The following is a 20,014-nucleotide window of genomic DNA, read 5'->3' on the forward strand; positions in this document are numbered from 1 at the left end:
ATTTCCTCTTGCTTGTTGGCCTCTAAGTATTCAGTGTACTCTATATTATCATCGGCAGTGGAGGCTTCCAGTTGCTATGTGTGCCCCACTAGTGGAGGCGTTTCACAGGTTAATGGGAGAGAGACATCTCCAGGAGAAGGAGCAGCTCGTCTCTGCACGGGCTGAAGACTGTGAGCGGTGGTGAAGGACGTGAACAGTGGACTGCGTATCACTTCCTAGATTTGGTTGCTGTTTGCTCACTTGTCTTTTCAAATGGAAAGTACAGCAGAGGGTAGGCTACTGCTACACACTGTGAGAGAGTGCAGTTTTCGGGTGACAGTGTGTGTTGTGGCTGAGCGGTGCAGGGGAGGAGTGTTTTCCTGTTTTCTCGGGCAGCTCTTCCAGGTGTGATATATGAGTCACACTGAACTGGTGAATCCTCCTGTACGCTGTCCTTGACTTCGTCTCTATAAAGAGGACTGAAATAGCTGAGAGCTCTCTGAAATCTACCTCCGTTGTGTTGTATGCATGTAGTGTCTGTTAGTGTACTTATGGTGCTGCCCATCATTGTGTCTCAGGATATACCACTGTTGTGTCTGTGTTTGCCTTTTCTGTACGTACCACATTTGTATGGCTGCTGATATGGTGCCAACACCCACTCCCCTGCACCCCAAGGTTATCTGAAGGGTGGTTTAATGAAGGAAACACTGCAAAGGGAACATAAGAGGGAGGTGCTGAGCTCCATAAATTTATTGGACCCGCCCTCCTGCTTAAGAGCCTGGCAAGTCTGAGCGCCCGCTCCGTATCTCACGTGAACCGTTCCTTTCATTTGCATCTTCCTGTTATTGCAGCATTCACACACGTCTGCTGCTGACCCTGCTGCGCTCGCATTCTGCAGGGCTTCCTGTTGTTTCTGCTCAGGTAGTTTCTCACCGTCGAATGATCAATGAAGTGCCCCAGGGTAAAAAAGCAGGGGAAATGACAGAGCATAAATGCGAGGCCCATCGGGACTGTGTGGCACGTGAATGATGTCCTCATTTTCCTCTTTTCATGGGACTGTCCTTGTTCTCAACCATGTTAGCCTCTGATGTGAGTTTTCTTTGGATGTGTGCTTAGCACCCACATTGCCCGCTTTATGTTTCCATGGGCAGTGTTCACCTGTAACAGACTTGTACCCTGCCAGTTTCACATCCTTCAAAATGTGTTTTCTTTGATACGTCAGCTAGCTTACAAGTTTTGTTCTATTACTGGGTAAGCCACTATGCCCAGGAGATGTCTATGTGGAGACACAGAAGGTCCTGAACTGGTAGAAATGGGTCTGTTCAGTGTGCCTTTTCCCTCACTCATCCTCTCCTCCTTGCCCTCCAGGTGGTTCCATGGTAAGATCACTAGGGAGCAGGCGGAGCGGCTGCTGTACCCCCCGGAGACAGGGCTGTTCCTGGTGCGGGAGAGCACCAACTACCCTGGCGACTACACCCTCTGCGTCAGCTGCGAGGGCAAGGTGGAGCACTACCGCATCATCTACCACAACGGCAAGCTCACCATCGATGAGGAGGAGTACTTCGAGAACCTGATGCAGCTCGTGGAGGTGAGGCAGAGTGAAAGAGTGCATGGCTCCTGTCTTCACCCTGAATGGCCCTCTGTGTTACTACACCCTCCTCTCCTAGCTGCCCCCGCCTCCCCCATGCCGTAGCAAATGTCTTGTACCTCGCCCACTGTGTGGCTTCCCGCTCCCTGCTCTCCATGCCCACATGTGCGCACGATTGCACACTCCGACAGACAAAATAGGAAATGGCTGAGAACAAAGCACCAGCCTGCGTAAACCCAGTGTCCCAGGAGCCTCGGTACAGCGGTTATCTGGCATGTGGCATCTGGACTTTTCCCCAAGGACACCGAGCTTCAGAGATGTGCACTAGGTGGACGCGAAATGCTCTCAGATCAGTTTTATCTCATGCCATCTCGAGGGAGACTGTAGCAGCCTGCATTTCGACAGTCCTCTTGCTCTAGGCTTTCTCTGTGTGGGTGGAAGACCATATTGCATTCAGTGCAGTCAGCAGAACTGTAGCTTGAGGGGTAGACTTCCAGATCCCAGCCTCGGTTACTTAATATATACTTCAGAGTTAGTGACACTGATTGAGTTTTATTATCGCATGTCTGATGCACTTTGTGAAGTATGGTGAATAGTGCTCTTATCGACTATTTACGGCAGTGTGCTGTAGGGAACTGTGTGTGTGTGTGTGTGTGTGTGTGTGTGTGTGTGTGTGTGTGAGTGTGTGTCCTGGGGCACTCTGTGTCCATGCAGTCTTTCTTCTTCATCCTGTCTGCTGTGTCACCGTTGTCATTGAAAAAGCCAGGTGCTTGTGCTGTCCATGACGTGTGAGTGGCAGGCTTTGACATTAGAGTAATGTTTCAGGTACTTTGCAGAAAGTCTTTTAATACTCAGATGTAACACCCACCAGTAGGGAGAACAATCCTCTTATGTCTGTCTGGGTACAGGAATGGTCAGTGCCTCATTTGGCTGCATAATTTTATAAGCAAGGAAGGGGAGTGATAAAGGAGGAAATGTCTTTCATCGAGTGTTATGAGAACGCTGGTAAATTGTCTGAAATTAAATTTTAATTAAGGTTGGTCTTTTTCCCAGAGGCATTGAGAGCCAGGAAGAACCAGCCAGGACTCTCTCTTCCTCTGTTGTCTCTCTCTTTCTCTCTCACTCTCTATTTAATTTTTGCACTTTCCCTCTCCCACTTATCTCTCCCCTTTTCCCTCCTCCTGTTTTCCTTTCTCCCTCTCTCCCTCACTGTAATAGGCCCATTACTGAATTCCTCTCATTCTTTCTTTTTTGCCATTCCTATCCATAACCAACCTATCACAATGGCCTCAGCATGGTCTCTCTCTCTCTCTCTCTCTCTCTTACACACACACACACACACACACACATACACACACACATGCGCGCAGGCAAGGCAAGGCTGCCCAAGTACTACGTCTCTTAGGCAGGGAACATCATGCAGACATGATGATCAGTCTCACTTCCCACACGAGCCATGCAACACAGTTTGGCTGATAGCACGCTGCATCTTTCCCCCTCCTCCTTAATCCCACTCTTGTCTGACAGAGAGGGTGACGTAATGGAGGTGAAACCTGCGCAGCTCAGTGGTTGTGATTGACAGTGTGCCGGAGTGCTAGAGCTGAGGTGGGCGGGGAGGGCAGACGCGTTAATGTTCATCCATGCGTTCATTCCATTCCTCTCTCTCTCTCTCTCTCTCCCCCCTGTCTTTCACTCTCTATTTCTCTCACTATCTTTCTCGTTCTCTCTTTTTCTCTCTATCTCTCTCTCTCACACTCTCTCCCTTGCTTTCTCTCTCTATCTCTCTCATTCTCTTACTCTCTCCATCTGTCTCTCACTCTCTCTATCCCTTTCTCTCTCTCTCTTTCTTTCTCTGTCTCTCACTTTATCTCGCTCTCCCTGTCTCTATCTCTCTTTGAGGCGGAGGCTCAAATGTGTGGTTTCAAAATCAATACTCCCCCCAGTGTCTGGTTTACTGAGCCAGTGCGTGATGAGATAATGTGTTCTGATGAGTAGGATAATTGACTTTTATTGATAAATGAGTTGCATTAGGACGACTGTAGATGCATCTCAGCTGCTCAGACAAAGCCCCGCACTGAGTGAGCAAAGCACTGCCCAGGGGATAGCTCAACCACCTGAAGTCCATATGGCTGTATCAAGAAACTTCTACTTACTTTTTTACTTTTCTTGGAAACGGCCCCATCCTCACAAATGCAGTTAATGAAATGTGAGGTGTTACCATTAAATGCGCGTGTCAGTAACCAAGGCTGTGTCTGGCTGTCTGTGAAAATGTGTGTGTGTATGTGTGTGTTTGTGTCACTCTAGAGGCCCAGGTCTATATGAGCTGTGATGGTGGTTCTGTGTTCTCTCACACTGCAGTTCCTGGAACAGTTAACGAGCAGGAAGTGTCTGAGGGGAAGAACGAATGTCACGTTCCAGATAATTTAAGCATAAAATACACCAACACACACCATTCACAACTCTTCTCTTCTCTTATTCACATGGACATCTATGTGTGTTTGGATAATTTCTTAATGTGGTTTCCCAGTCTTGAAGATGCACCCAGCAACTGTGTGATAATGTGAAGAATTAGTTTTTGATTCACTGACTGCAATAACCATTACTTTATATGTAAAGGCCTCACTCTTAAAAGGAAAGGCTGTTCAAAGGAAATGTTTGGCTTTGGTTTGAATGAAAATCTTGCATGTGTTGACACAAATTTCTTAAAGCTGACAACTTCTTTGAGAAGTGGCTTTGGAGCTGTGTGTCTGGTTGATTCAGACTGCCCTCTAATGGAGAGTATGGTGTATTGCGTATACTTAAGACTGAGCACATCTACACAGGAGGCGTTGTAATGCTTTTCACTGTCATTTAGTTGCCTAAAAAACACCAAATAAAAATCAGTTCACCACCTTACTTTTTGACTTTTTACTGTCTTTGTCTCTTTCAAAAGGGCAGAAATGAAAACTTCTCACACCCACACTGTTTCCCTGAAGATAAATTCCCACAGAAGCTGAGCTGAGTGATTCTCACGCTTCCCCTCATAGATCAATTAATGGACAGACCTTTTGCTCCTCACCCAACAGTGTGGTTTCTCTCTGCGTGAGCCCTCCGTTCTTATCTGTGTCTGTGTGATTACAACGTTACACCAGTCAGAGCTCCAAGCTCTCCCTAACCACCTGTCTGTTTGCTGTTATTTTTCAGTCCAGAACAATGAAATAACTGCTGCCGTTTGCTGTATCTGTTAGAACATGTGGCCAGGAAAAGGGATCAGACTGTACTCGGCTATGAAGGATGTTTATAATTAATATCATCCCTGCTTTAAACTCTGTGTAGCAGCATCTATCGCTCTGCCTCTTAAGCAGAGTGTGCATGGTCCTCCCTTAGTTCTTAGTGCAACCTGGGTTAAAGGGTTACTCACACTTTAGGTTTTTTTAACATCCACAGAATGCCTTAGTGCATTAAAAGTGTAGCGAAGCTGGTTAACTATGTACTATTGTTTTCGTTCCTCGTTCTGCTTTAGTGGAGTACTTCTAACTGACCTCTCTGTGTCTGTCCACAGCATTACACCAAAGATGCTGATGGCCTCTGCACCAGACTCATCCGGCCAAAATTAATGGAGGGGACGGTAGCTGCCCAGGATGAATTCTCCAGAAGTGAGACTTTTCTTTGTGTTGTATTTCAGGGGAGGGTTACCAAAGATCTTGGAACAAGCCTAAACAGGGAGAGAGGGAGAGCTCACTCAGAGTTTCAAAGCTGCTCAGAGATTGACAGTGGCAAGCTGATCAATAAGTGTTCACCTCCGTTGGGACACGTGTATACATTCCCCTGTGGTTTCTAAGTCATTAGCTGTGACTACAGCAGCACCTAGCTGCAGTCAGACAGTTGGTCCTTCAGCTTTCCTAATGGGTCGGTGAAGATGTTATTAATCTCAGAAGCGCATCTTAGTTCATGGGAGAATCCATTGACTTTTCCCTCTTTGTTCCTCAGGTGGCTGGGCACTGAACAGAAAGGAACTGAAGCTCCTCCAGACCATAGGAAAAGGAGAGTTTGGAGGTAGGGCTGTTTGCCAGGGACTAATAATCACGCGTCCATCCCACCGACCACGTACAGGTTGGCTGGGATTAATGAGGGGTCTGAGTGTAAAAAAGAAATCAAAAAAGGAGCAGTGCATATTAGTTTGTACACATACGTTCATGCACTTCAGAAATAATTAAGTGTAATCTCTCTCACAGCCTCCGGCACTGCTGGCTGAGATGAAATGGCTCTCTGTGCAATTTCACAGTAGATTTGTCTAGTATCATTATGGCCTGCAGGTGGTGTAATAAGATGTACATTAAAGGGAGTTTAGGATTAGCAGTCTAGGATTAGGAGCATCAGAATTAAGAGTCAACCTGAGTAAAATGCTCAATGCCAGCCGCTCACTGACTGACAGACACAAAACCCCATATTCCTTTAAGATGTGTGAATGTGAGAGTCTCTGCAAGTGGCAATAGGGAAAGTGCTAACAGTGAAACCATATCTGCAATCTTGGCCAGATTAGCAGCAGTGTGTGTTTGTGAGTGTCTCCTCTCAGATTTGACGCCAGATTAGCAGCAGTGTGTGTTTGTGAGTGTCTCCTCTCAGATTTGACGCCAGAGTAGCAGCAGTGTGTATTTGTGAGTGTCTCCTCTCAGATTTGACTCCAGAGTAGCAGCAGTGTGTGTTTGTGAGTGTCTCCTCTCAGATTTGACCCCAGAGTAACAGCAGTGTGTATGAATGTCTTCTCTCAGATGTGATGGTGGGAGACTACAGGGGGACCAAAGTGGCGGTGAAGTGCATCAAACACGACGCCACCGCCCAGGCCTTCATCGCAGAGGCCTCCGTCATGACGTCAGTCCCGCGTCCCACATTCATGCTGTCCTTCTGTCTTTGTCTCGGTCACCTGTGCATGATGTAGAGGTCACAGTTACATCTCATTTGTTTGTTTTGCTGTGTGTATTTAGCTTTGTGTGTGTGCTTACAGTGTTAACCAACTGTGTGTGCATGGTTCTGATGATTTGTGTCTCCCTGCTCTCTAGGCAACTGCGACACAACAACTTAGTGCAGCTGCTGGGCGTGATTGTGGAGGAGAAAGGCAGTCTCTATATTGTCACAGAGTACATGGCCAAGGTCAGTAACCGTCCTGTCTGTCCAGGTCTCCCGAACTCCTTACATCATCTTTGTGCTTGTTGGGGATCTAGGGCAGGGTCAGGTTGCTCTGATGTACATGTAACTGGGGCAGCAGTGTGGCATAGTGGAAGGAGCAGGGGTGATAACCAAAAGGTTGCGGGTTCGATTCCCTTCACTGCTGCTGTATCTGTTGCAAGGTACTTATCCCAGAATTGCCTTAGTAAATATCCAGCTGTGTAAATGAATAACACGTGAAAATGTAGCCAATATAAGTCACCCTGGTTAAGAGTGTAGGCTAACAAAAATGTTCTAATTTTCTAACTGAACATCACCGACTGCCCTGGTAATTTGAAGAGTGCAGTATGTCTCTGCTCTGATCAAGGGGAATGCTCATTTTTCTGCCGGATGAATGGGACTGTCTGAATCTGTGGAATGTGATGTTTCTGTGCGCAGTGTTGTGGAAAGCTTTGCTATGTGTCTCCGCAGGGCAGTCTAGTGGATTACCTGCGATCACGAGGTCGAACAGTGCTGGGCGGGGAATGCCTGCTCAAGTTCTCCCTGTGAGTGTCTCCTCACTTCTTCCAGCTAATTCCCCCTGCCCTCCCAGCATACCCAGTTCCTCCAATCAGTCATTTGCTTCTTTTGTTGTTCTCCTCACAGTTACCATCTGATCACTGGATAAATGATGATTGATACTACATGTCTCACTGTGATTATACTCCTAAATCCTTTTTTCTCTCCTTCCTTGTCCCCCTTTCTCTTCCTCTTTCTACCGCTCTTTCTGTCCCTGCTCCTCTTCCTCTACATTATCTCTCCCTCTAATTGCTCTGACCCCTCTGTTTCTTTCTCCCACCGCCCTACAGTGATGTCTGTGAGGCCATGGAGTACCTGGAGGCCAATAATTTCGTTCATAGAGACCTGGCAGCTCGGAATGTGCTGGTGTCTGACGACAACATAGCCAAGGTCAGCGACTTTGGCCTGACAAAGGAGGCGTCCTCCACACAGGACACTGCCAAGCTGCCTGTCAAGTGGACCGCACCCGAGGCCCTGAGAGAGAAGGTAGTCTGTGTTTGTGTTTGTGTGTGAGTGTGAGTGTGAGAGAGAGCGAGAGAGAGAGAGAGAGAGTAACATTGTAAGGTGAAAGTGCCAGAGACCTCACTGCTAAATCTCCGTCTCTCGAGCAGAAGTTCTCCACCAAGTCGGACGTGTGGAGCTACGGCATCCTTCTGTGGGAGATCTACTCCTTTGGGCGCGTGCCTTACCCTCGAATCGTATGTTTCTGTCCTCCAACTGCCATCAACTGTTACCGTATTGTTCCGTTCCAAGGCTGCATTCAGTTATACTTACATTTTATTGTGCTTTTATAATGCATGCTTATCAACTGGACTGATACCAGTTGGACTGATTATCATATGTCCCTGATTTTTTTTTTTTTACCTCTATCCCATTGATTTTAATTTGCTGGATGCAGAGTGTCTGGTGAAGTTTTTAAGTTCACTATGGATTCATTGCTGCCCTGTTTTATTGAGATAAAAGTGAAGGAATAGTGCCATTGTTGGTCTAGATTTTTATAAATACAATAGTCATTTATTAAGTTTTTGTTAGGCTCGTATTAAAAAAAAACAGGGGGCATTTTGTCTTGTGCTGAAGGAAAGCTCATGATGCTGGAAAAAAACAGGATAAATAATTGGAAGTCTTGTGCCATCACCAGAGAGCCATGCATTTACTGTATTCCTCAGTAACTGTTACAGGTTATACTGCCATCTCCCCAGTAGAGGGAGATCTTGTTTGCCATTGAGTCGTGGAGTCCTCTCTGCCTCGCTCTTTGTTCCTTTGCCTTTCTTATGTCCCCTCCTGTTCTCCCCTCCTCAGCCTCTGAAGGATGTGGTCCCGCGAGTGGAGAAGGGCTACAAGATGGACGCCCCGGATGGCTGCCCGCCTGTGGTGTACGACATCATGAAGCAGTGCTGGACCCTGGACCCCATGATGAGGCCCTCCTTCCATGTGCTGAGAGAGAGGCTGCAGCATATCAGAGCCAAGGAGCTTTACCTGTGAGAGGAGAAGAGGAGAAAGAGAGAGAAAGAAAGAGAGGGGAGGCCTGCCTTTATCAAACTGGGACCACACCCTGAGACCTGCACCAGCTTTCTGGGACTGTAACCCCCCCCCACCCACCCGTCTTTTCTAAAATGAAGGAAGCCCACCCCAGTGTGTTGTAGAGCTTACCCTCGACTGCTGTCCTGTCTACTTCTTACCCCTCCTTCCCATCCTCTCTGTCTCACTCTCACTTTCTCTGTCTCGCCCTCTCTCACTGTCTCACTCTCCAGGGGTGACAAGGCTGGAGGTAAGGCTGGCCTTCACCTCCACACCTTGTCCCCTCTGGAAATATCCCTACCCTGGCCTGGTCGTCGTCTAACGTGGCGCTGGTCCTGGCAGCATGCTTGGCCCCAAGCCCACTGCACTAGTGGGTGTTGGTGAGGCCTTCGCTCTGAGCCAAAGTGCCTCCAGAAATCAGAGCTCCTGTCTTGGCCTCCCGGCTAGCCTGCACTCTTCTCCAAGGACTATTGTTTTTTATTACTCCTTTTTTTATGTTGTTTTTTATTGTTATTATGTTTATTTGCTTTCCATCCTCTCCCACGAGTACAACCTTCTCCATCTCACTCTTACCAAAATGGAAACAAGAGAAACGGAACTTCCACAAGGACACATAACAGTACACACATGCTGCACAGTTGGTGTTACCAAGACCAAGGAAGAGGGCAAGGAAGAGGCCATTCAGAAAACTGATTCAAAACTATGTGGGCTTGTTTTATATTAAAAAATAATATGTACACATACATGCTTACATATTTGTCATATATATATATATATATATATATATATATATATATATATATATATATATATATATATAATGAAGTTAATTAAAAAATTAGGACCTAGAGGATTTGTGGTGAGGCATGTATGTACATGGGAGGGTGGTGCATGCTGTGAGAGGGGCCTTGATTTACTGTCAGTGCTATTAATGTTCATCCTTTCATTATGCTGCCCTGATTATGGATAAATCATTCCATCTGACCATTTTGGAGAGGAGCGAAAAAAAAACAATGGAAAAAATACAGAAAAATATCCAAGTCTGCACTGGTCTGTGGTGTTTTGATTTGAAGTGTTTTTGCTTGACCGTTTTCTCCCCTTCCCCATACAGTCCCATATAAGTATCGAGTTATCTGATCAATTTATCATAATGTGATGGTCACCAGTTAAATGGCAAGGTGTCCTCAGTTGTGAAGGACAGCTTGAGTCTGAGTGTGTGTGTATGTGTGTGAGTTGGCTCTGCAGCTGAACCCAGTGTCCCTGTGTGATCCTCCTTCAGGATGACTGGCAGAGCATCAGCGCCTGTCCCAGGAAGGGCAGCAGGGAGTTGATGAACAGGGGGATTTTTTTGTCTGCTCCTGCTGTTGATCCCTGTAAAGTAGAGCCAGAGCTGGTCTGAACCTGTCCATCATGCCTTTCCAAGCACACGCTGACACAGCCACACATACATGTCCATGTGTACGCACAGGCGTTTGCGCACGTCACTGGACTATATGCTTGATTCAGCTGCGATAGCATCAACTGTCTCTTCAGCTCAGTGAGGTTTTACTCGTGGGGGGGGGTGACATATTTCTAGAGTTGTTTTACTAGAATTCAGGACCATTTAATCCATGTAAAGGCGTTATCTTACAACCTAATCATTTACAAGTAAGTGACACACGAATGTATTCGTAATGTTCCAAGCGAGCATGCTGTCTCTTCCCCTCCCTCAGTCCCCCTCTCCCTGCTCTAGGGCTGCCTCGTGCCCCAGTGCTCTTTGGCTGCTACAGTCTTCCCTGAAACAGCACAGGATGAATCATTTGGCCCAGGGTGAACAGCAGTGCTCAAATTAAACTGCTTGAAGGGAATGTTTGTTTATTTTGGTGGGGGTTTTTTTTTTTTGCTATAAATTTATTTAGCTGAATTATTAATAATAATTTTGTCTCTTCCTGTCTGCTTCAAAGCTTTTTTTGTATTTTTTTCCCCTCTTGTTGCTCCACAAATATAGCCAACAGTTGTCCAGAATTGTGCATTTTGTACTTAGAAATGATAACGTCTGATGCAAAACAGTTACAATGGCACAGTCTAACAAAAACACTATAAATGAAGATCTCTGCTGTTGTCAGACAGTAGAGCAGAGTGCATTAAAAATTATTACTATGCCACCTCTCCAGTTTTGCCATGGATAAGTGCAGCTTTGGAGCACAAGAACATGAATATTTTGAAAGGAAATTAAGTGCAACCAGCCTGTTTTTTTTTTTTTGTACAAGCTGTATCAAAAAACTGGACTTGGGTACCTCTGAAGACTTCACAAGTGCCAAAAACCTGCCTTGTCGCTAACAGGTAGCAGTCTGTCTTGACATGTAAGCCCATATGGAGCAGCAGCATGCTTTACTGATGCTTTTGATATGCTTGTGTTTCTAGCTGACCGATTTTGTCACTCAGTGTGCGCACTCATGGTTGCCAGTATCTGTGTTTATGTGATCAAGTCCGAAGATGCCAAATGATGAGTTTGCAATGATGTCATTGCACCCCCCGGGAAGGTGACCTCTGTGGATTGCTCAAGGACAGGACAGGATGGTTCTGTCACTCACTGTCACAGAAAAACAACATAATCCTGGACACCACGCAGAGCTATATGTTTATTTAACATTATCGTGGGTAAGACTTTCTTCTTAAGAAGCTTTAGAAAGCATGGGGGAGTATGATGACGCACAAAATTTCTAAGCCAAGTCTAAGCCTAAAGCCTGCAGCCCACTGCTGGTCTTGTCAACAAATTGAACTCCATGGACTTATTAATCTAATTAGGCAATTAATTTCCTTCAGCTTAATGAATGACACGAGTTTGACAGGACTCACAGAGTCATTACACTAATACATATATGCTCTGATTTTTCTGAACTGCTCTGAATTTAACCATTTTAGGCTAACTTAATGCAAGCAGTACAGAGACACTTTCTGCTGTGGATCTTGGGCAAGAAAGGGGTAGACAGGGTATAAAGCTTTAAAATCATCCTTGTCAGAGACCTGATGAGGTATATCTGTAGAAACACTCAAAGCTGAACTGGCAATCCAGGTGTCTAGCCAGACAGAAATAGACAAAAAATGAAAGCGTTAAATGAACCAATTAGAATGTATAAAATTGCAGGGAAAAGTTAATGTGTGAAAGTTCTCAGAATCTTAAATTAGAATTATGTCAGTTCAAATGTATTTAAATATATTTGGCATGGTCTTTCTTAATTGCAGGGGTGGCCAGCCAAACTTGATTGGAGGTGGAATTGAGCAGTGTCATGATACTGAGAATTGTCAGGTGTCTTTATTATGCATCTATATATTCATTTTTATGGCAATTTATATTTATATTTTTATCATACATTTAACAGTAGAGAGTGGTGATTAAAATGCCTTTTTGCCAAACACGCATTGCTGTTATGATAGTTTATCCCTCATTTTGTCTATATAGCAGTAGAATTTCGCACAACAACATATTCAGTCATAGCATTGATGTATTTCTTCCTTCACAGTCACATCAGTGACTAAACATTAAGCTCTGAAGGGGTGCATGAGATCTGGGAGATTTTGCCTGAAGATTCTGGTGGTGACCTCTACAATCATTAATATGTATGCGAACACAATAACAATGCACATGCATTTCTGTGGAGATGGCCTGCAGTGGTGCCTCAGGAGAGGAGAGAAAAATAGCTGGCATTGTCTCTACGGGGATTTGTGTTCAGACTGCATTTTTGTCAGTGCCAGATAATGCCTTCTGACAGCCACAAGTGCATGAGGTGTTAGTGTTGCCATACATCAGCAGGGGGTCTGTGTTGTGCCTATCTCTGCAATGTGGAGCCCTCATTGGCAAGCGAGGCACTGGGCATGATCAGCAGCAAGTCAATTTCTTTTGACGACTTAAAGCACAAAGCATGTTCTGATCCCTATTTCTGCGGAATGTCTTGGATTTGACAACAGATAAAGACCTACCCAGAGTTATTTCTTTCTCTCTAACTCTCTCCCCCCTTACCATAAACACCATCAACACCGTAGTGCGTAATCAATTCTATATATATTCTTCATATTCAATAAAATTGAATATGTTAAGGTATATATCTTGTACAAATAGTTGCATGTAGCATTGTTTGTACCATGGGACCCTTGAGAATTCCCTTTTGAATTACAACAAGCATGTTGTCTGTAGTAATACATAAAATGTACTGTCAGAGATACTTAAAAAGATCTAATCTAATCTATCTAAAACCACTCTCTTGAACTAAACCTCATCCATTTAAATTTTTTACAGTGATTTTTTTTTTCCCCACAGATTGATTATGGTTGGAACATTGGACAGTAGTCTTATACAATTGTAGTCCATTCCTTTTGTCATGGCTGGAAATGCCAGCTGAAATGTGATTGCAGCTGAAATGAACAGTATCAACATTGCCTTTCCAGTGTGTGGTAATCTCCGCTGTGTGCATTCCGCTACTGTTTTTCACATGCCTGCATCACATCCTTGCAGTTTCTGCAAAAGCGTCTCACTTCACTGCACAGCCTAAAAATAATCTGTTGCTTCTGCTGATCGTCTCTCCTGTACTCAGCTCCTGGCGGTGGTCATGTAGAATCATGTAGATGGGACTACACACACTGCAGTTGTGAATGGTGGTCCTGTGAAATACAGTGATGTTGTATGGAGAAACATAAATGACAGCTCAGCTTCACCAGGGTTACATACATCATTACGTTGGATTCTGTCTGTCATCAACAACAGGATCTTGCAAAAACATAAAAAAAAAAAAATTATACATATGTATATATGTGTGTGTGAGAGAGAGAAAGAGAGAGAGAGAGAGAGAGAGAGAGAGAGAGAGAGAGATTTGAATTAAAGGACACGTGTGTGGTTGTGTTTTGGCAGACATTCTGAAAAGATTAGGATTCAATGGTAATTGGACATAGATTACTCAAAAGATAAGAATAATAGCATGCTTCAGAGACAAGATAAACACAGATGTTGCATTTAAATATTCTCCAGTGGTTGATGAGGCTAAGCAGAATCAGGTGTTTCTAGTTCAAACTCTTCTAATTTTATGTGTGATTTGAGAATGGTGATTTCCTTACAGGAAGCAGCATGTGGTTTTGTTTTTCATTTTACTGTCAATGTGTGACTATAGATGACCGGCTTGTCTTCTGTTCTTTTGGAATCAGAGAAACAGAGAGACAGGGGCAGGAGCAGGAGCAGACTGATAACAGCAGCAAAATCTTCATGTGATGTAATGCCTTCATGTTTTTGGGCTCTTTAAATAACCCGATCATTGCCCGGGGGGGGGTTGCTGGTTGACATGTTGCGTTTGACTTTGCGAAATATCAAGGTTCCCGGAGTCAGAGAAAACATATTTTCCGCACCAGTTGTCAGACTCTATTTGCATTTCGTCAGTGACATTTCACCTCTCCACCCCCCGCCCCCGCCCACTGCCTGCCTACGGAGGCACACAGTGCCAACAGAGATCTCAGTCAGGACTGCCTGTGTGGCCCGCAGGTCCCTCTGTGTCCACATGGACCCTCTCTCTCTCTCTCTTCGTTTTCCTCTTTCTGCCATGCTCCAGGGCAAGGCTCACCGGAGTCGCTGGCGTGTCTGTGCTGGGCGGAGGAACAGCACCACAGGGTCTGCACACCTCCTGCACTGCTCCTAGTGTCCTAAGCAGCTGACCCCTCTGGGACCTGCCTGCCCATTGGACAGGTCAGTTCTCATCACTGCAAATGTCGCTGACTCTGCCGTCACTCGGACTGGTGTGCAGACAGCCCACATGCATAGGACGCTTGTCAGCTTACTGGGGAAGATGGATTAAGATGGAGGGGGCGGGGTTTGCCTCAACTGAAAGTACATGACATGTCTGTCTATGCCTACGATTCCCTCAAACTCATTACACCTTTGCCGATCACATGCCAAGTCAAATCCATCTAACGTGGCCATATTGTTTTACTTCCCGGGTATTATTTCAGCTGAAAATTTAAGCATCTGTGCTTGATTTAGACTTAATTAACGTGTGTGCATCCACGCTTGCTTTGCTGCCAACAGTCAAGCCTTGAGTCAGAGCTGAGCGCACCATATGTGCAGGAGATTTTAATGTACCACACACACAGCTGACACGAAACCTAATAAATGACAGAGGATTTTATTTCAAGTGCTTTTTTGATTATCACCAAATGTTGCTGACTATGCGGTCCTCGTGCCACTGTGGAAGCAATGATTATACAAGTGTGTATCTTCAGTAATGGAGGCTGGCCTGTCTCCTCCATGTCAGGGTATGACTGTTGAGTCCTGGTTACTGCCACCCTTCCCCAGCATATCCTGTCCTCTGTCTAGAAAGTAACTCACCCCTTCTCTGTGGGTACTGCCTTTTTTCTGTCCACAGCCCAGGGAGTCCAACAAGACGCAGAGGACACAACATGGTCAGAGTAGCCAGCCTGGATGTGGGCGCTGGGAAGTAGAGGGTACATATGAAAGCTGAAAGCCAAACGACCCCTATCGGAAACATGGCTATGCCCTGTGCTGTGTTGCATGCTTCTCCCCAGAGCCTTGCGAAGAAATGTTAGAAAAACACACACGTAGTGATCAGTGGGGCAGTGCGTAAGTGATGCAACCGTAAACAGGAATGACCCCAGGCTTCAGCAGTTGCACATTAATTAAGATGAAATGTGGCAAGTCTCATGCATGACAACATTTACAGTACACAAATACACAAGGGGACATTTTCAGTATGTACATTTCGATACTAGATATAAAGGGGAACAGAATAGGACATCATGTTCCGGCACATTATCCCTGTGGAGGCGACGTTTCACATGTAAATTTGGATCCTCTGCAGTATAGGGGACCTTCATTTCAGTGTAGCTACAATCAAGGAGATTTCTAATCCTTTCTCTTGCTCCATTCTCTTTCTCTTTAGCTCTCTGAGCATATTCTGTTGGTCAGACGGTGAAGTGCTTTCTATCATTAAAGCCAGCCTCTTTTGTGATGTGTTTGTGTAACAGTAAGCCTGGAGGATCTTCTGAAAAGCAGCACAGGCTTGCATTAGTGCATAGAGGTGATTTGCACATTAACCATAATGTGAATAGATTAGATTAGACTAAACTGGACCTGAATTCCATTATCATAGCAAATGATTCTTGGAAATTGTCTCATGATTCATCAAAATGTTTACTTGCAAATGCCATTCGGACGAATATACAAATTTCCCAAGGTCAGAAAAGTAATTTTTTGGTATTCTTTGTGTTCTACCACAGCAAAGCTAGCAAGCATGAGAGCACAATATCAAATCATAAGCACAGGGCATACAGTGTGTGCATGATTTTGGGTGATGGGCCAGGGTTGTGTAAGGCCCTGTCTGACCCCGTTCGGCTTCAGCTGACAAAGATGATTTCACTTGGAGGCGAAGACTGCTGCTGAGATTACTCACTGACTAACAGGGCTGGAGAGACAATAAAGAGCCAGATTCACATGGCCAAAGCACGCATGTTATAAACACTGGCTTGTAAATTCAAGGCTGAAAGGATAGGCGGATATTCAGCCAGTATTTATTTTTCATTAAAAATAATAGTATAGTTAAAAAAATGTTCTGGAGACCAACCCTGGTTGTCAATAGCTGGAGCAGCAACTTAATGATAAATGCCTTCTATGAATGTCAAGGAAGAGTCATCACAAAGGTCGAGCACAAATTTTCCATCATCCATTTTGTCCAATAAACAGACTGTCAGGGTGAGAAGTTGCGTGCAGGACAGTGTGTGGCTCTGAGAGGTGGTATTGCGTAAGCTTACGGGGATGTGATTGATTTTGACAGCTGTCAATCACTCTGGTCTTGACTGTTCACTGCTGGTGTGGTCTTACCACCTCGCTTTGGGGTGTGAGAAAGGAGCGCCGGATGCTGAAATATGACACTGTGACTGAGGCACAGATACACTGCTATTTAATCAGATGGTGTGGTATGATATTTTTGTGTGGCTTGTGTAACTGTTCTGTTCAGTCAGATGACGTAAGATGTACTGGACCAGGCATTGCGCAACAAGTCAGTGTGGTCAGGTGACGTCTGACAGTCTGTTCAGGATCCCTTCCTGTGTGATGGTGAAAGGGGTGTCTGTGTACATCAATGCAGCCTGACCTGATACTAACATCTCCAGGCAGCTTGTCACATACATCCACAGGCTTGTCTGCTGGGTGGAGCACAGTTAGGTCTCCTGTGGGATTCTTGTGGTTCCAGCTCTGGGTCTCAACATGAATCCAGTCAGGGAGTCATCTGTATAAAGCTCGCAAACTCAGAACCTCCTGTAAGGAAAGCCAGGGTATCTGAATGGAACAAGCAGAAATGCTAATGAAGTATGTGCAAGCATATCACGGCAGGAAAGAAATGTCCGTGTGATCAGTTTTAATGGGGGCAATGAGGTCTGGTTGTTTAAGTCAAGTTGGCAAACAGGATTAGAGTCACTTTGAGTCATCTGCCACCTAATCTAATTCACGCCACGATGAAGAGGAACTGTAGCTCGTTTAAAAGATCATTCCAAGCTGCTGTTGGACAGAAATCCACTGCTGGCCTGCAGCTGAGGGGACTGACGTCACTTGTCTGAGGGAGTGGTTGGGTACGGCTGTGATCTGAGGCATAGAGACAGCATTGGGGATTGAGGCGTCACGAGTTGTGATGGACTCTGATGGAGAGCAACACTCCTTCCACTCCCTTTTCCTTCATAATTGAATTAAACAAGAGCACACTGGACTCTAAAATGACACAATGAGAGAGGGTGACAGGAGGTGTTTGGGGTTCAAGCATTGGCAAGGAGGTCGTTTATCAGCTCATCCGTGGCGTATTTAGAGTGTTTTGAGGGAGGGGGGATGTCTCCTAAGATGTCTCTGTTTACAACACACGAAGCCTGCAAAAATCCTATCTGAGCATTTCAAACACAAAACTAATTTGAAAAGATATATTAGTACCCTGACGGGAAAAGAATTGGAGAGTTTTCTCATTAAAGACTTCATTACAGTGAGCTCGGTTCCTCCTCTGGGCTGTCTAATTATTCCATAGCCCACAGCTCTGTACTGGGATCATGAAGAGGCAATGGACTGCTGGAGCTGACAGAGAGGAGACCAAGACAGGAATGGCCACAGTTAGTCATTCCTATGTCCACAGAACATCACAAGAGGATCCAGGGTTGCACATACCCCCCCCCCTCCCCGCCCCTTACAAATCCCTCATACACTCCAAGAACACCCAGGTATTTTTAATCAGATGCTTATGTTTCCGTCTGTTTCTGTTTATTTCAGATTTTGTTATGTCTGCGGCAGCTTTGAGTAAATGTTGACTTCCAGTGGCCACATGGTGAAGAGACATGCAGCTCCATTCCCACAGTCCCTTCTCCTTTGTCTGAGACAAGAGACTGCAGCCAGTCTTCCCTTTTGTCACTTAAACCATGCCGGTAGATTCACACAGCAGACGACAACATTGTTATAATGATGCCACGAGAGCAGTGACATCACAAGACAACGGTTGCCAGGTCAGTCAGTCATTGTTGACGGCAACAGACTGACAGTGTGTGGTAGGGGAATGGTGGGGGGGGAGGAGGTGGAGACGTATTCCCTTGGATAGTTAGCGGCCAAGTGAAGGCCAGTGAGAGTAATGCATGGTGAGCACAGATGACCGCAGGGGAGATGCGCTGCTCATATGTGTGTTCCAGTGGGTGGGCCTGTGAGTCCTACACATCGCCATGCCGGCAGGCTGTCTGGGTGTCTCAGCTGTGCTGGTCTATTTTTCAGGTGGGCAGATTAGCCCCCACCTCTCTCTTGAAGCTGCTCTGCCAAGAGTCACCTGGATCTGTTCATGCGCATGACTTCATCTGCGCCCTCCAAATCAACCAGAATGCCCTTGCAGCACTGTCTGGATAATCTCTTGACAGTTTGATTTTAATTACTCGCAGCATGCATTAAGCATCCATTGACTGTGCGCTCACAATTGTGAGGGGAGTGTGGTGTTAGCATATAGATTGCCCTGCACCGGTGATCATGAGCACATGCACAAAGTCATATTTAGGCTAACCCAGGTAGAAAATGGGCAGGACCTCACCCACCTACCCAACAGCACCTGTCACAGAGGTATAGAGGCCTCTGCTTCTGTTTGTGATGGCATTCAGGTAGGACAGGTTTTTAATATCTCACTGTAGCTTCACTCCTGGTGCATGTGTGGTCTCCATTTGTGACCTGTGGGATCAGGAAGGACTGGGGTGGACTGGGTCAGTATTTTTGGATCAAGCAGAGGAGGATTAGATCACTGTTTCGGGACTGTCCTCTTTAGGGTTCCAGAGAGGCTCCTCTCTCTCCCTGCACCTGGTTTTCATATACAATCAGGATTTTTCATGGTTGCTGTTTGGCTTTACCGTTTCAAAAGCTTTCGACAGGAGATTTCAGGCTTCATTTCCCACTTCTTACTTATTTTTATCCTAACCCCCCTTCTCATCATTACATCAAATTAGGTAGACATCAAAACAATCCAGCATTGTTTCAGACTTCTTTTTGTCATGTATGATTGCTGCGGAGACATATAATTTTTCTGTGACTAGACTTTACTGTTCAAACATGCATCACTTCAAGAAGCAAGTATTATAGTTTTATTTTTAATGCTTTCAGGCAGATAAGACTGGTTCTCTGTCTTTATCATTTAGTTGTACTGGGGTGAAATTAGGCTCTGACAAACATTCATGCTCTACATTGTTTTGGTGACTGAGCAGTGCTTATGTAAGCTTTAGCATTATCTATTAGAGTGGATGCTTGTGTTTGTAGGTGTGGGCGTCTGCATCTCATCAGCGGAAACAGAAGGAGTTGCTAAACCCTGGGCCAAGCCCAGGAGTAGGGACAGCTGACAGCATCCAATTAGAGTAGGAACAAATGTTACATAACAGAAAGGACATGGGCAGGTATCTGCTTCCTATTAAGCAGCTGGTATGTGCTGTTTTGTGAGCAGCAGCACAATATAACAACACTGAATTGTTGCCCAGTCTTAGTGTACTACATGACATGATGTCCCCAGTCCCCAGAAAACTCCCTATTTGTGAATCAGAATCCAAAAGACCCTTCATAAGGACTGAAGCAGGGTAATGAAGTCAGAGGTCAGTGAGGTGGGGGCTTTGTCCACTGAGGGCATTGTCAATGTTTAATTCCCGTCTCCATACCTCACCCTGATACCCCCTCCCCTTTGACCCCATTTTCACCGTCACTCA

At 45.4% G+C, this 20,014-nt stretch overlaps 1 protein-coding gene across 3 annotated transcripts in view; it reads left to right on the forward strand.

Annotated features, from left to right (window-relative positions):
* The window catches only part of LOC118781997 (tyrosine-protein kinase CSK-like), a 43,397-nt gene extending 33,904 nt beyond the window's left edge, over positions 1-9,493 (forward strand). For all 3 annotated transcript variants that reach the window (XM_036535191.1, XM_036535192.1, XM_036535193.1), the window contains 9 exons: positions 1,348-1,567; positions 5,109-5,202; positions 5,537-5,602; positions 6,319-6,418; positions 6,607-6,697; positions 7,184-7,257; positions 7,561-7,756; positions 7,882-7,968; positions 8,570-9,493. In XM_036535191.1, coding sequence (XP_036391084.1) covers positions 1,348-1,567; positions 5,109-5,202; positions 5,537-5,602; positions 6,319-6,418; positions 6,607-6,697; positions 7,184-7,257; positions 7,561-7,756; positions 7,882-7,968; positions 8,570-8,752 — 1,111 coding nt within the window. In that variant the 3' untranslated portion in view covers positions 8,753-9,493. The remainder of the gene's footprint in view (positions 1-1,347; positions 1,568-5,108; positions 5,203-5,536; positions 5,603-6,318; positions 6,419-6,606; positions 6,698-7,183; positions 7,258-7,560; positions 7,757-7,881; positions 7,969-8,569) is intronic.
* Positions 9,494-20,014: the final 10,521 nt, after the last annotated feature.

This window comes from Megalops cyprinoides, chromosome 8, assembly GCF_013368585.1.
Source record: "Megalops cyprinoides isolate fMegCyp1 chromosome 8, fMegCyp1.pri, whole genome shotgun sequence".
NCBI lineage: Eukaryota > Metazoa > Chordata > Actinopteri > Elopiformes > Megalopidae > Megalops > Megalops cyprinoides.